Here is a 15645-nt window from a genome sequence, read left to right on the forward strand (position 1 = left end):
TTGAATGAGGCTTGAGGATGTTTTGGTGATTAACAAATGGATACTTTATTTCTTACTGCCCTTTAATTTACATTTTTGAATTAATTCAAGATACACGTATTTAGCTACATTTGTATGTAAGCTTCCCAAATATTAAGAGTTGCATATAGTTGATTCATCGAAATAAGGAGATAATTATCATGAATGTTGATGCTCACATACTTTTCAAAGTAAAGCATTGATAGAGCTAAAGTGCATTCGGAAGGTATTCAGACACCTTGACTTTTTCCACCTTTTGTTCCATTACAGCCTTTTTCTAAAATTGATTAAATAAAAAAAGGTGAAGGTTCACCTTCCAACAGGACAACGACCCTAAGCACCCAGCAAAGACAATGCAGGAGTGGCTTCGGGACAAGTCTCTGAGTGTCCTTGAGTGGCCCAGCCAGAGCCCGGACTTGAACCCGATTGAACAAGAGACCTGAAAATAGCTGTGCACGATGCTCCTCATCCAACCTGACAGAGCTTGAAAGGATCTGCAGAGAAGAATGGGAGAAACTCCTCAATTACAGGCGTGCCAAGCTTGTAGTGTCATACCAAAGAAGACTCAAGGCTGTAATCGCTGCCAAAGGTGCTTCAACAAAGTACTGAGTAAAGGGTCTGAATACTTATTGTGGTATCCCGGGAGGTCTACCCCGGGGGTTGGTGATAGAGGGAGGTATGTGCCGCGACGTTGGCTCCCTCTGCTGGGAGTCCATGGGCTGGGCACCCCAACGCTGATGGGCCAAGTAGAGGTAATTAGGGGAGAGTGCCAGCCAGCCATGCAGGCCACATAAATGGAGCACCGTGGCACACAGTGAGAAGGACAAAGAGAGAGGCAAGGTGTGAGCCAACGAGGGGAAACTAAGCTCCCGGAAGCACGGAGCCGAGTAGGAGAAGATGTACCGAGCCAACCCTGAATTTTGTTATCTTTATTTTTGTTGCTTAGTAAAGTTGTGTTTTTCTGACTAGAACCTCCCTGTCTCTGTGTCCATCTCTGCACGCTCAAACCAACACTCCACAGTTTAACACATATGGTGGAGAATGCGGGCATCTCAGTAGCTTTGGGTGCCGTGGGGTTGAGCGTACGGAGATTACCATGGAGGAACTGGTGGCTCAGTTTATCCTCAACCAGCAGAAACAACAGGCTCTCCAGGAGCAAGCGCTGGAGGAGCAGCGCCAACAAAACCTCAGACTGGTAGCGGAGGTAGCCCAGTTGAAGGGTGGTATGGCTCAGGAGTCTAGCCCGAATCAGTTCCTGGTCAAGCTAACGTATTTGTGCACCTTCGAGAGGATGGCACAGAGGGAAGGATGGCCCAAGTTCAAGTGGGCCATCCTTTTGGCACCCTACCTCTCCGGGAAGGCCCAGAAGGCCTACTTCGACCTGAACGCTGACCAGGCCGCAAATTATGAGGGACTCAAACGTGAGATCCTGAGCCGTTATGGATTCAGCCTCGGACGCTGTGCACAACTGGTCCACGACTGGGCCTTTGACTCCACCATCTCTCCCTGCGCTCAGATGATAGACCTGGTGTGCCTTACCAAGGGCTGGCTACTGACCGACGTACCGTCCCTCCCGATAATCGATAAGGTCATCTTGGATCAGTACCTTCGGGCCCTCCCCTACGAGATGAAGAAGGTGGCGAGCATGCAGAACCACCAGAGCCTGGAGGAATTGCTAACCATGGTGGAATCCCACCAGAACACCCAGGACCTGCTGAAAGGGGCCCGGGCGGAGAGAGCAGATGCGGGGAGGGGGAAGAAAAGCACAGAGAGAGGCGAGGGGCTGAAGGGGGCCCGGACAGAACCAGACGAGGCCGTGAAGCGGGAGGGCGACCCAAACCTACAACGACGTCCTCTGCTAGACCTAGATCAGAGGTGCTGCTATGAGTGCGGTGAGCCGGGACACCTTGCGTGGAGCTGCCCATGCCGGGAGGAGTCCATGCCCTCCGCATACCCCAGCTCCGGGGTATACCGGATGGGGAGTTATGTCACCTCCTGTTGGGCGCACACCGAGACGGCACCTCCGATGGTTCCAGTACGAATCGATGGCGTCAACACCAGTGCTATGCTGGACTCCAGCAGCATGGTGACCCTGTCCCAACCGCAGTGGCTCACACGAGAGGGGAAGGATGAACTGGGGGACGAGAAGATGAGTGTCCTGTGTACACAGGAACACAAAGAGGTACCCAACCGTGCTGGTGCGGATAACCACCCCAAGGGGGGAATGCCAGATGTGCGTGAGGGCTGTTCCTAACCTGCCCGTGCCCATTCTCAACGGTAGAGATTGCCTTCTCTTCCAGGCACTGTGGAAGAGGGACCTGGGGAGGTGCGCGAGAGGTAGGAAGGAGAGGAAAAAGGACAGTCGCCTGCGCAAGCCAAACCCCGCCGCAAGAGGTGTCCACTGGGCCCGAGTCAGACCAGGAGGAGGGAGATGTCCCCGCGCCGGGAAGCGGGCCATCATCCGAGGAGGACCTCAGGCTCCCCTTTATGGAGGTGGAGGCACCAGACGGGCCGCCCGACACGGGATCCTCACGGATCAGTTCGGGACAGCCCAGGTAGAGGTCCCACCTCCAGAACGCGAGGGGCCAGGTGATCGCAATGGACAGCGCGCTGTTACCCGGGGTAAGTGAGTGGCGCTACCCACACGTCGCCATCAAGCGTAATTTATTGTATCAGGTAGTAAAGAACAATGGGGAGACGAAATACTTGTTACTCCTACCCACCCAGTATGTTAGAATTGTCTTGCAACTTGCCCACACCCACCTGCTCAGGGCACACCTGGGGATGGAAAAACTAGGGAGCGGATCGGGAATCGATTCCACTGGCCCGGAGTCAAGCGCGCCGTGGAGGACTACTGCCGTACCTGCCCAGAGAGCCAGATCATAGCCCCGAGGGCACATTATAGAAACCCTTTGGTTCCCTTGCCCATTATAGGGGTGCCGCTTGAGCGGATGGCAATGGATCTGGTGGATCCGTTGGTGAAAACAGCGAAGGGATACCAATACATCCTGGTAATAGTGGATTACGCCACCCGGTATCCAGAGGCGATCCCGTTACGTACGGTGGCAGCGAAAGGTATCGCACGGGAGCTCTTCCATTTATTCAGCTGGGTGGATATTCCGCAGGAAATCCTGACGGACCAGGAAACTGCATTCATGTCTCATGCAATGAAAGATGTCTGCAATCTGTTACGAATCAAACAGGTGAGGACCAGTGTGTACCATCCACAAACGGACGGGCTAGTTGAACGCTTCAACAAGACCCTAAAGCAGATGCTGAGGAAGGTAATCTAGAGAGATGGGAAACCTGGGACCAGTTACTGCCCCATCTGATGTTCTCGGTGCGTGAGGTACCCCAAGCATCCACTGGGTTCTCCTCCTTTGAGCTCCTGTATGGCCGTCGGCCCCGCGGACTGCTGGACCTAGCCAAGGAGGTCTGGAAGGACCAACTGACCCCCCTTCTCAGCATGGTGGAATACGTGGAGGAGATGAGGGAGAGAATGAAGGCGATTTGGCCAGTGGTGAGGGAGCATATGGCCCAGGCGCAATGTGCCCAAGATTGCGTATACAACCGGTGTGCCCAACCACGAGAGTTCCACCTGGGTGAGAGGGTATTGGTGCTGATCCCCACAATGGAGAGCAAATTCCTGGCTATGTGGCATGGGCCCTACGACATCGTCGAGCGGGTAGGCGACGTCAATTATAAGGTCCGCCAACCGGGGTGGAGAAAACCCCTCCAGCTTGACCATCTGAAGCTACTGAATAAATGGCACGCACGAGAGGCGCTGTGTGCAACGTGGACCCGGCCCCAGCAGAACCCGCCCTCTGTCAAAGTTTCCATGGGGGAAGACCTCAACCCGACCCAACGACAAACGCTCCGAGAGTTGGTCCAGCGGAATATGGCCGTGTTCTCCGAGGTGCCAGGGGGCACGGATCTCGTGGAATATCATACCCACACATGTCCGGGAGAAAAAAAGTGTGTAAACGGCCATACCGGATACCAGAAGCCTGGAGGGTGGCGGTCCAGCGGGAATTGATGACAGTGCTAGAGAAGGGGGTACTGGAGGAGTCCCACAGTTAGTGGTCTAGCCCTATAGTGCTGGTACCAAAACTGGTCTGAACCGTCCGCTTCTGCAACAACTTCCGGGGCCTGAACGAGGTCAGCAAATTTGATGTCTACCCCATGCCCCAGGTGGACGAACTAATTGACCGCTTGGGGTAGGCAAGATACGTCAGCACCCTGGACCTGACGAAGGGGTACTGGCAGGTGCCACTGGCAGCGGCCTCCCGGGATAAGACTGCTTTCTCCACCCCGGGGAGGGGCTATACCACTACAGGGTCCTTCCATTCGGACTCCACGGGGCACCAGCAACCTTCCAGCGACTCATTGACGGTGTCCTGCGCCCACACTGTGTGCGCTGCTGCGTATTTGGATGATATAATCGTGCAGTGACAGTTGGGAGTCCCATCTCTGTAGGTTACAGGTGGTGGTGGATGCGCTAAGGGATGACGGGCTGACCGCGAACCCCCACAAGTGCAAACTGAGCTACGCCGAGGTGGAGTACCTGGGCTATCGAATCGGGCAGGAAAATGTGAAGCCCCAAGTTTTAAAGTTTTTTTTTGTCACCATTAGGGAATGGCCGGTCCCCCGAACCAAGAGGCAGGTGAAGTCGTTCCTGGGATTAGCAGGCTACTACAGTCGTTTTGTACCTAACTTTGCCGCAATAGCTTCTACCCTCACAGACATGACGAAGGCACGCCTACTCCAGACGGTGCGGTGGACAGAGGACAGAGGCGGCGTTCCAGGTGGTGGTGGTATCCTGGAAGGTCTACCCCGGGGGTTGGTGAAAGAGGGGAGGTATGTGCCGTGACGTTGGCTCCCTCTGCTGGGAGTAAACGGGCTGGGCACCCCGACGGGCCAAGTAGAGGTAATTAGGGGAGAGTGCCAGCCAGCCGTGCAGGCCACATAAAGGGAGCACCGTGGCACACCGCGAGAAGGACAAAGATAGAGGCAAGGAATGAGCCAACGAGGGGAAACAAAGCTCCCGGAAGCACAGAGCCGAGTAGGAGAAGAAGTATAGAGCCAACCCTGAATTATTTTGTTATCTTTATTTTCGTTGCCTAGTAAAGTTGTGTTTTTCTGACTAGAACCTCCCTGTCTCTGTGTCCATCTCTGCAAGCTCAACTCAACACCCCACGGTTGACCATATTATGTAAATGTGATATATAGATATTTTTGTATTTATACATTTGCATAAAATTCTAAAAACCTGTTTTTGCTTTGTCATCATGGGGTATTCTGTGTAGATTGATTAGTAAAAAACACAAAAGTGTTCTCTGTCGGTGGTCTGGATAACTCTGTCTTCAGATGATTTGCCATTTCCTGCCTGGACAACACCCAAAGATTTTAGTTTTCCTTGTCTGACTGACAGGCAAAGTCTAGAAAATACAACCATTTTGATACAGTAGTACACCAATTTGACAGTATCATCTGGGTTTAGACTAAAGACTGTCACTGGCAGAGGAGATGTCAATTCCATGTAGACTTTGGTCTGTTTGATATGACGATTTCAATTGAATATCAGTTTCTATAAAATGTTAACACATTACCTGCACAGACTAGGATTAGAAATTGAATGGAGCCATGCCATGTTAAACGATAAGAGCAGTCAGATAAAGTTCTACAGTGACATGACTACTTGCATTCCGTTCCTCAACTGAATAACACTTTTTTTAGCTCCACAAATATTGGAAAATCCACCCCTAACTTGAACTACTACAGCACGAGAGAACCAAAACAAAAGCTGTGTTCGAATACCCATACTAACATACTGTATACTACATACTTAATGAGTATATACTACATACTATTAGTTCATTTCAGTATACTGTAAACAAACGGTATCCTTTCTGTCTACCGGAAGTTGATGCTGTTGCTATGCAACTTCTTCCTAGCTTGTTACCATAGCTAACAAATTACTAGCTAGACATCTTACGACTTCATTAACAATGTCCATTGAGAATGCACAACGTCTATACCACTTAGCTAAGCTAAGAATGACGTGAATAATCAAGTCAATAAACGTTGTATAGTTAGTTAGTTGGCATATAGTTAATATACTGGCAAGTTCGATGTATTAGTAGCCAAATAACGTTAGGACGGTAGCTAGCTAACATACTGGTACATACAGTGCCTTCGGAAAGTATTCAGACCCCTTTACTTTTTACAAATTTTGTTACGTTACAGCCTTATTCTAAAATTGATTAAATTGTTTTTTTCCCTCATCAATCTACACACAATACCCCATAATGAAAAAGCAAAAACAGGATTTTAGAAATGTTTGCTAAAGAACTGAAATATTACATTTACATAAGTATTCAGACCCTTTATTGAAGCACCTTTGGAAGCGATTACAGCCTTGAGTCTTATTTGGTATGACAGTACAAGCTTGGCACACCTGTATTTGGGGAGTTTCTCCCATTCTTCTCTGCAGATCCTCTCAAGCTCTGTCAGGTTGGATAGGGAGCATTGCTGCACAGCTATTTTCAGGTCTCTCTAGAGATGTTCGATCAAATTTAAGTCCGGGCTCTGGCTGGGCCATTCAGAAACTTGTCCCGAAACTCCTGCGTTGTCTTGGCTGCGTTCTGTTGGAAGGTGAACCTTCGCCCCAGTCTGAGGTCCTGTGCACTCTGGAGCAGGTTATTTTGTAAAATGTATTTTACCTTTATTTAACTAGGCAAGTCAGTTAAGAACAAATTCTTATTTACAATGATGGCCTACACCGGCCAAACCCGGACGACGCTGGGCCAAATGTGCGCCGCCCTATGCCGCCCTATGGGACTCCCAATCACGGCCGGTTGTGATACAGCCAGGAATCGAACCAGGGGGTCTGTAGTGACGCCTCAAGCACTGAGATGCAGAGTGACCATCGGGTTCTTGGTCACCTCCCTGACCAAGGCCCTTCTCCCCCGATTGCTCAGTTTGGCCAGCTCTAGGAAGAGTCTTGGTGGTTCCAAACTTCTTCCATTTAAGAATGATGGTGGTTACTGTGTTCTTGGGGACCTTCAATGCTGCAGAAATATTTTGGTACCCTTCCCCAGATCTGTGCCTTGACACAATCCTGTCTCGGCGCTCTACGGACAATTCCTTCGACATCATGGCTTGGTTTTTGCGCTGACATGCACTGTCAACTGTGGGACCTTATATAGACAAATGTGTTTCCTTTCCAAATCAGGTCCAATCAATTGAATTTACCACAGGTGAACTCCAATCAAGTTGTAGAAACATCTCAAGGATGATTAATGGTAACAGGATGCACCTGAGCTCAATTTCGAGTCTCATAGCAAAGGGTCTGAATACTTATGTAAATAAGGTATTTTTTTTTTTTTTTTTTATTATAAATTAGCAAATATTTAATAAATCCTGTTTTAGCTTTGTCATTATGGGGTATTGTGTGTAGATTGCTGAGGATTTTTTGTAAAATCCGTTTTAGAATAAGGCTGTAACGTAAAAAAATGTGGTAAAAGTCAAGGGGTCTGAATACTTTCCGAAGGCACTGTACATGCAACTGCGGTTCGTAAGGCTAGCGAAGCTAACAAATTGTCAGACAACATAACGTGTAACGTAACTTATTTGGGAAGGAATTACTTTATTACATTGCTCCACATTTTCTTAACATTTGTCATAATTAGTTAAAGCAATGAATTTGTATCCGCTCTCATCGGACTTCGGCTGCATATTTTCCACCATTTTCTTCAAATCTGAAAATGTTGTGAAGCCACGCCCATTTTCTGAATAATTGCATTATGGTCCACAAAAGCATGGAAATAGTGTCCACTGCTTGTATACTTCGTATTTTGGTGAATGTAGTACGACATCCGGGAACCTTTGGCATACTACCTATATCCATGCTATGACCAATAAGCATACTACATACTCAATTTACGTCACACATAGTACGGTTAGTATGAGTATTCGAACACAGCTAAAGTCTAGCAAACATGCTTTCTGTGCACTTCTTTCATTCATATTGTGTTTACATTTACATTTTTGTCATTTAGCAGACACTCTTATCCAGAGCGACTTACAGTAGTGAGTGCATACATTTTCATACTGGTCCCCCGTAGGAATCGAACCCACAACCCTGGCGCTGCAAGTGCCATGCTCTACCAAGTGAGCCACACGTGTTCTCTTTGCACATGCTATCGATACTTCTTCTCAAGGAAATGTTAGAGGACATTTATTTGAGTGGCAATGTCTTTTATTGCTGTACCAATCTTTGAAGTTGATTGCTTGTTGAACTATACGGAAGGGGGTGACAGGTGTCCTTGAGATTTGAGAGGCGGGCCAGCAACGGGAGAGTTGTCGGTGTGAATCCCAGGTTGCCGGTTCGAATCTCAGACAGGAACATTTTGGTGGGTAGGGGGCGGAAAACCAGATGGTTGCTGGCGTCAGTGTCCTGACCTAGTCACTATATCCTGCCGTTGTGCCCTTGAGCAAGGCACTCAACACCTAAACTGCTCCAGGGGTGCTGAACTGTGGATGACCCTGTCCTCCATCCTCTCCGTGGGTATACAGTATGTGTTGTTGTGTGTCTCGGGGGGAGGGGGGGAATCAGTGAAGAGTCACCAACGCATTAGACATTCGTCTGGCTTGTCGACTAAAGTGGCAGGTGTCCGGGTGACATTTTACACACATTTAGTTCTCAAATTGCCATCAAATTCTAAATGGGGTTTCAGCATTTTAGGGAGCGGCACGTGCTTACACAGTGCAGTCTATTCTATTCCCAGTGGCTCCCTAAATAATATGATTATTTGTTACATGTATATTTGTGCTGACTGTTTCCTTTTTGTGCTCTGCAAGGGTTCCACAAAGACAAGGATTAGGCCTTGTACTGCACTCTTCTCAAATTGTGTTCAAAGTGCAAAGGCAATCAATACATCAGCCACGAGGTGAAGTTTCTCGTTTGCATTTTTCGGATACTGAACAGAAAACCAATTGCACAAAGATTCTCTCTAAATTAATTCATTTGTTCTTGTCTTCGTCTTCTTGGAAATAGAAATCCTTGAAAGTTAAAATGGAAGAAAAAGACAGAGGAAACAAAACGTGTCCGTTGACAGGACATATTGGAGATGTCAAAACACGAGGACACCTCTCTTTGGTTTGGCAGACACCTTGCCTGTCATTTGCTGGAGAGATGAAAAGTGTCACAGGTGGGGGACATTCTATTTGGTAGTCCGCCATGATACTTCCTCAAAGAAAGATGTGGAACATACTTATGCCTTGGCCCCACACAGTGCCTCATTTCAATGTAGCCTACAATATCACTATATTTCCATGTCTTATTCAAATGCAGTTGTGCAGGATGTATAAGAAAGGATGCCTAGTGGCAGTGAAAAAGCATCCTATTGAACAATGTTTGTGGCTACTTCACTTATGATTTGCAGCTGGTGGCAGGTCCAGAGGGACATAGAAAGGGGCAGAAATCGTAAGGCTTGCTTCATTTCAGAACATCCCTTCTAGTATAGCAGATCACTGCTCAACTCGCTCCCTTTCACACTGACCGTTTTTAGGTCAAGGGCTTTTCCTGGTGCTTCTGCATTTCGAAAATCTTTTCATTTGAAAGACTGGTTTCCGATTCTTTGCAGGTTAGAATTTCAGTGCTTTGCACCGTCAGGAGTGAGCTTTTGAGTGGAGAGCAGGTGCAAAACAAAAGCTGAAATATGTGTGTTCTTGTAAGAGACTCCTGATAGTTGCTGGCTATTTCTCGCTGCTTTGGATCTGCACTCAGCAAGGTCATGGTTTTCTGTGTCTGTGCCAAATACTATTTTGTGTGCAAAAGCCCATGTTTATGATGTGTAGAAATTGTTTCATTAACAATAGTAGTATTTAGTGTACTTGTTTCTTTCTTCTTACCCCTCAACTTGAGTAGGCCTAGTTCTAGCTTAACTTTTCTGAGTGTAATGATGGTGAGCAGGCTACGGTGGCCCTTAGGTGCACTCATGGCCCAAACAGCAAACTGAGGCCTATTTAATACACCATCTTCCTTCGAGGTGGAATAACTCCTGTGACACAGTCACATTTTGATTGAGGTTATGGTTGAATAGCTCTGGCCTTTGTTCAGGCCACTGTACCAGCAGTGAATGCCTCTAAGGGTAAACAGTAATGTCAGGAAAGGTTATCTTTTTCTGAGTGTTCCTTCACTTTACAGAGGCTGGCTTATAGGTTATAGGAAACACTCTGATGTAGTTATCTCAGCACTAGCTTGATATGAGATTCAAAGAAATGCGTTGCTCACACCTGTCATATTTACAGTATTTTATTTTTCAATAGTACAGGCATCTTTAAATCCAAATTCTGAGTAATAAAGTTACTATAATAGTTTTCCGTTAAAATGGTAAAACAGAAACAAATAGCAAACAAGTGTAATTTTCTCTGTGTTTTGCAGTGCCCCCCACAATCATCAATCTGTCGAAGGGCATCGTGGTCAACGAAGGCTCCAACGTCACACTGATGTGCCAAGCCAGTGGCAAACCAGAACCCTCGTTTACCTGGAAACTCCTCTCTCCCTCAGGTAAGACACCCATCTCTCACCTCAGTTAGTCTCGACTTGTTTATTTACACTGAACAAAAATATAAACGCAACATGCAACAATTTCAAAGATTTTACTGAGTAACAGTTCATATAAGGAAATCAGTCAATTGAAATATATTTATTAGGCCCTAATCTATGGATTTCACATGACTGGGAATACAGATATGCATATGTTAGTCACAGACACAAGTTGGGTCGTGTTTCAGAAAACCAGTCAGTATCTGATGTGACCACCATTTGCCTCATGCAGCGCAACACATCTCCTTTGCATAGAGTTGATCAGACTGTTGATTGTGACCTGTGGAATGTGTGTCCCATTCCTCTTCAATGGCTGTGCGAAGTTTCTGGATATTGGCGGAACTGGAACGCTGTCGTACACGTCGATCCAGAGCATCCCAAACATGCTCAATGGCTGACATGTTTGGTGAGGATGCAGGCCATGGAAGAATTGGGACATTTTCAGCTTCCAAGAATTGTGTACAGATCCTTGCGACTTGGGGCTGTGCATTATCATGCTGAAACATGAGGTGATGGCGGCGGATAAATGGCACGACAATGGGCCTCAAGATCTCGTCACGGTATCTCTGTGCATTCAAATTGTCATAGATAAAATGCAATTGTGTTCGTTGTCTGTAGCTTATGCCTGCCCATACCATAATCCCACCGCCACCATGGGGCATTCTGTTCACAACGTTGACATCAGCAAACCGCTCGCCCACACGGCGCCATACACACTGTCTGCCATCTGCCCGGTACAGTTGAAACCGGGATTCATCGGTGAAGAGCACACTTCTCCAGCGTGCCAGTGGCCATTGAAGGTGAGCATTTGTCCACTGAAGTTGGTTTTTACCTGAACTGCAGTCACATCAAGACCCTGGTGAGGACGGGTAGCACGCAGATGAGCTTCCCTGAGATGGTTTCAGATCTGTTTGTGCAGAAATTATTCGGTTGTGCAAACCCACAGTTTCATCAGCTGTCCGGGTGGCTGGTCTCAAATGATCCCGCAAGTGAAGAAGGCGGATGTGGAGGTCCTGGCCTGGCGTGGTTACATGGTCTGCGGTTGTGAGGCCAGTTGGACATACTGCCAAATTCTCTAAAACAACGTTAGAGGTGGCTTGTGGTAGAGAAATGAACATTAAATTCTCTGGCAACAGCTCTGGTGGACGTTCCTGCAGTTATCTCACTCACTCACTCACTCATACTCCCCCTCTCTCAACTCTGTCACCTTGACATTAGGTAGCCCCAATGACACTTGGTGAACTGTATCCTACTCCTTAATGAGTAGCTCATTATCTGTCTACTACCTGTTCCCTAATCACCATTAACCGCTAATGATATGTATAGAAATAAATTGCTGTCAATGCATTTGGGATAATTAATTAGGATAATTGGAGAAATGTAAATGTTTTGGAGGTAAGTGATTGAGTGACGGAATACATTTCAGAATTATTTGCATATAGTGTGAAGTGGCGTTGCAAAGACAAACGTGCCACAGTTGAGGATGTCGGAGAATATGTTCACTGAGTGCATTTGGAGCACTGTGCTCAAACATACCGCTATCTCATCAAGAGGAGGGAAAACCACGTTAGTCTGCCTGTCTCCATATCTACATTTCTATGCTTCACTTAATCAGGCAAGATGATGCTTGCATTTGTAATGAGCTGCATTTCTCGTGGAGACAATTGTGTAACAGTTTCCTCCCCTCTCTCTCTCTCCTTTTGTGTCTACAAGGATTGCGGAATTGTAATGTTAATACGACAAGGATGTGACTGGCCCTGTCTTTTAGGAGATAAGTGAGGAGTTGCTTTGATGGGTCTCCATTTGCCACACACGGCGGGTGTCTTCTTGCCTGGGGGAACCATAATTGCAGCCCGGGTGGCTGAAAAAGAGCAACTGTCACTTGTTGCGCCAGTACCCCCTGAATACATTGAAGACCTATGCACATTTACGCAATTACTGCCTCCTTCCGTGTCAGCATGTATAGAATGGAGAAAGTGCTGATACAAGTCTTTAGTCTGTGAGCTTTGTCATTTGGTAGGTAGAGGTTGATGTGCATTCAGCCAGTTAGAGGAGCGGGTATGGAGGTAAATGTAGCTCATTTGAACCCTTTATGGATGTTATCTCAGAGACAGGTTTTATGTTTTGTATCTGTGGTTGTTGGAAGGGTGGAATTTGAATTTTTTGGGGTCACAATTTGATTTGGCAACCCCATTCCCATGAGTTTCCCCCAATTCCACCCTAGGTGTAGGCCTTCTCTACTGTATAACCTTACCATAACCACTAACCGCTACACACAGCCTACATCGTTGTCACCGTCATAGTCAACATAGCTACACTATTTATACAAAAGTATGTGGACACCCCTTCAAATTAGTGGATTCGGCTATTTCAGCCACACCCGTTGCTGACAGGTGTATACAATTGAGCACACGGCCATGCAATCTCCATAGGAAACATTGGCAGTAGAATGGCCTTACTGAAGACCTCAGTGACTTTCAATGTGGCACCATCATAGGATGCCACCTTTCCAACAAGTCAGTTCGTCAAATTTCTGCCCTGCTAGAGCTGCCCTGGTCAACTGTAAGGGCTGTTATTGTGAAGTGGAAACGTCTAGGAGCAACAACGGCTCAGCCGCGAAGTGGAAGGCCACACAAGCTCACAGAACGGGACTGCTGAGTGCTGAAGAGAGTAGCGTGTAAAAATTGTCGGGAGCTTCATGAAATGGCCGAACAGCCGCACACAAGCCTAAGATCACCATGCGCAATGCCAAGCATCGGCTAGAGTGGTGTAAAGCTTGCCGCCATTGGAATCTGGAGCAGTGGAAACGCGTTCTCTGGAGTGATGGATCACGCTTCACTATCTGGCACTCCGACGGACGAATCAGGGTTTGGTGGATACCAGGAGAACGCTACCTGCCCCAATGCATAGTGCCAACTGTAAAGTTTGGTTCGGGCTAGGCCCCTTAGTTCCAGTGAAGGGAAATCTTAATGCTACAGCATACAATTACATTCTAGACACTTCTGTGCTTCCAACTTTGTGGCAACAGTTTGGGGAAGACCCTTTCCTGTTTCAGCATGACAGTGCCCCCGTGCACAAAGCAAGGTCCATACAGAAATGGTTTGTCGAGATTGGTGTGGAAGAACTAGACTGGCCTCCACAGAGCCCTGACCTCAACCCCATCGAACACCTTTGGGATGAATTGGAACGCCGACTGCGAGCCAGGACTAATCATCCCACATCAGTGCCCGACCTCCTTAAAGCTCTTGTGGCTGAATGGAAGCAAGTCCCCACAGCAATATTCCAACATCTAGTGGAAAGCCTTCCCAGAAGAGTGGAGGGTGAGCTAATCCTAATGCTTGTGAACAATACTGTAACTGCACTTGATTGTTACCACGTTGTATCAGCATTTGGCATGCACTTATGGGAGATGTTATGCTCATGCCACAGACATTATTATAATTATTCACAAACCTGATCAACTTGTAGACTTGACAGTCTAGATATGAATGTATTCATACCTGTCACAGATTATCGTGAAATAGGCAAAGTACTTATTTTAAGTTTGTGACATGCACGAGTTAACATTTTTGTGTCCACCATAACGCATTCATGTCCAGTACACAATTTCAATGTTCACCACACGATTTTCTTAAAAATGCGTTTGTGACCACTACATGATTTTCTTCATAAATAATTCCAATTTAAGGTTAGCTCGGTTAGCTAGGTGGCTAACGTTAGCTAGGATAGGGGTTAGGGTTATGGGTTAAGGTTAGGGTAAGCGTTGGGTAACATGCTAGCTAAGTAGTTAAAGGGTTATGGTTAGGGTTGGGGTTGGCTAACATCCCAGCTAAGTAGTGAAAAAGTAGTAAGTAGTTGCAAAGTTGTTAATTAGCTAAAATGCTAAAGTTGTCCATGTGGTTTGAACACGCAATGCTTTGGGTTTCTAGACATTCACGTTATATGCCCACCCATCCTCCCCGACCAACTTCTCTCCTATTGTTTCTGTCTTAAGTAACCTACTGCCTTCATCTGTGATTGAAATACACTATATACAAAATCGTGTGGTGGACACGAAAAAAAAATAATTTTTTGTGTGTCTGTCCCGAATTTTGCATAAGTAATACTTGTCTATTTCACGGTAATGTCACGGTTTCGGCCGAGGCTGCTCCTCCTCCTTGTTCGGGCAGGCTTCGGCGGTCGTCGTCTCCGGAGTACTAGCTGCCACCGTTCTTTGTTTCGATGTTTGATTGGTTTGGTCTGTTTAGTACACCTGTTCATGTTTAGTGTTGATTATGTGTCCTATAAGTTCTCGTTGTTTCTGTCATGTGTTGTGTGTAATTGTTTTTCCTGTCTGTTGGTGTTCTACTGTTGTTTGGACAGACGCTAGTTTACCGTCGCACTTTTGTTCGTGCGTAGTCGGTTTTTGTATTACGCACTGTTGCGTATTGTTCGCCTCCGGGTTAGTTTGACCCGTTTATTTTTCGTGCCTTTCCAGTAAAGTCAAGTTTGACTGAGCTCCTGTGTCCTGCACTTGATTCCACACCACATTCGCTTCAGAACCCTTGACAGAATTACACACCATCTATGGAATCAGCAGGAGCGACAGCAGCGCCTGAGTCGTTGGAGGAGCGCGTCCGCAGCCAGGATGATCAGATCCAGCGAATGGGGACCGCTCTGCAGGACGTCATCAACACCTTGCACCGATGGGAGTCCAGAGGGTTACCCACACCTCCACCTACCTCACCACCACCATCGGTCAGTCCGGCCGTCCAAGTTCCGGAACCCAGTGGGATTCGGCTCTCGCTCCCGAGGCCGTATGACGGCACAGCTGCCGGGTGTCAGGGGTTCTTCCTGCAGGTGGAGCTCTACCTGGCCACTGTACACCCGGTGCCCTCGGGACACGAGAGCGTTTCCGCCCTCATCTTCTGTCTCACCGGCAAGGCGTTGGAATGGGCCAACGCCGAATGGAGGAGGATAGACGCCACCACCATCTCCTATGCGGAGTTCTCCCGTCGCTTCAGGGCCGTGTTCGA

At 47.4% G+C, this 15645-nt stretch overlaps 1 protein-coding gene across 1 annotated transcript in view; it reads left to right on the top strand.

The window, feature by feature from the left end:
• Window positions 1–15645, top strand: part of LOC311142859 (opioid-binding protein/cell adhesion molecule-like) — a gene marked incomplete at both ends in the record, with an annotated part of 148196 nt that overhangs the window by 89830 nt on the left and 42721 nt on the right. The window contains one exon of the mRNA XM_084178557.1: window positions 10466–10591. Within this exon, the coding sequence (XP_084034683.1) occupies window positions 10466–10591 (126 nt within the window). The remainder of the gene's footprint in view (window positions 1–10465; window positions 10592–15645) is intronic.

This window comes from Coregonus lavaretus (assembly GCF_964263955.1).
Source record: "Coregonus lavaretus genome assembly, chromosome: 15".
Lineage (NCBI taxonomy): Eukaryota > Metazoa > Chordata > Actinopteri > Salmoniformes > Salmonidae > Coregonus > Coregonus lavaretus.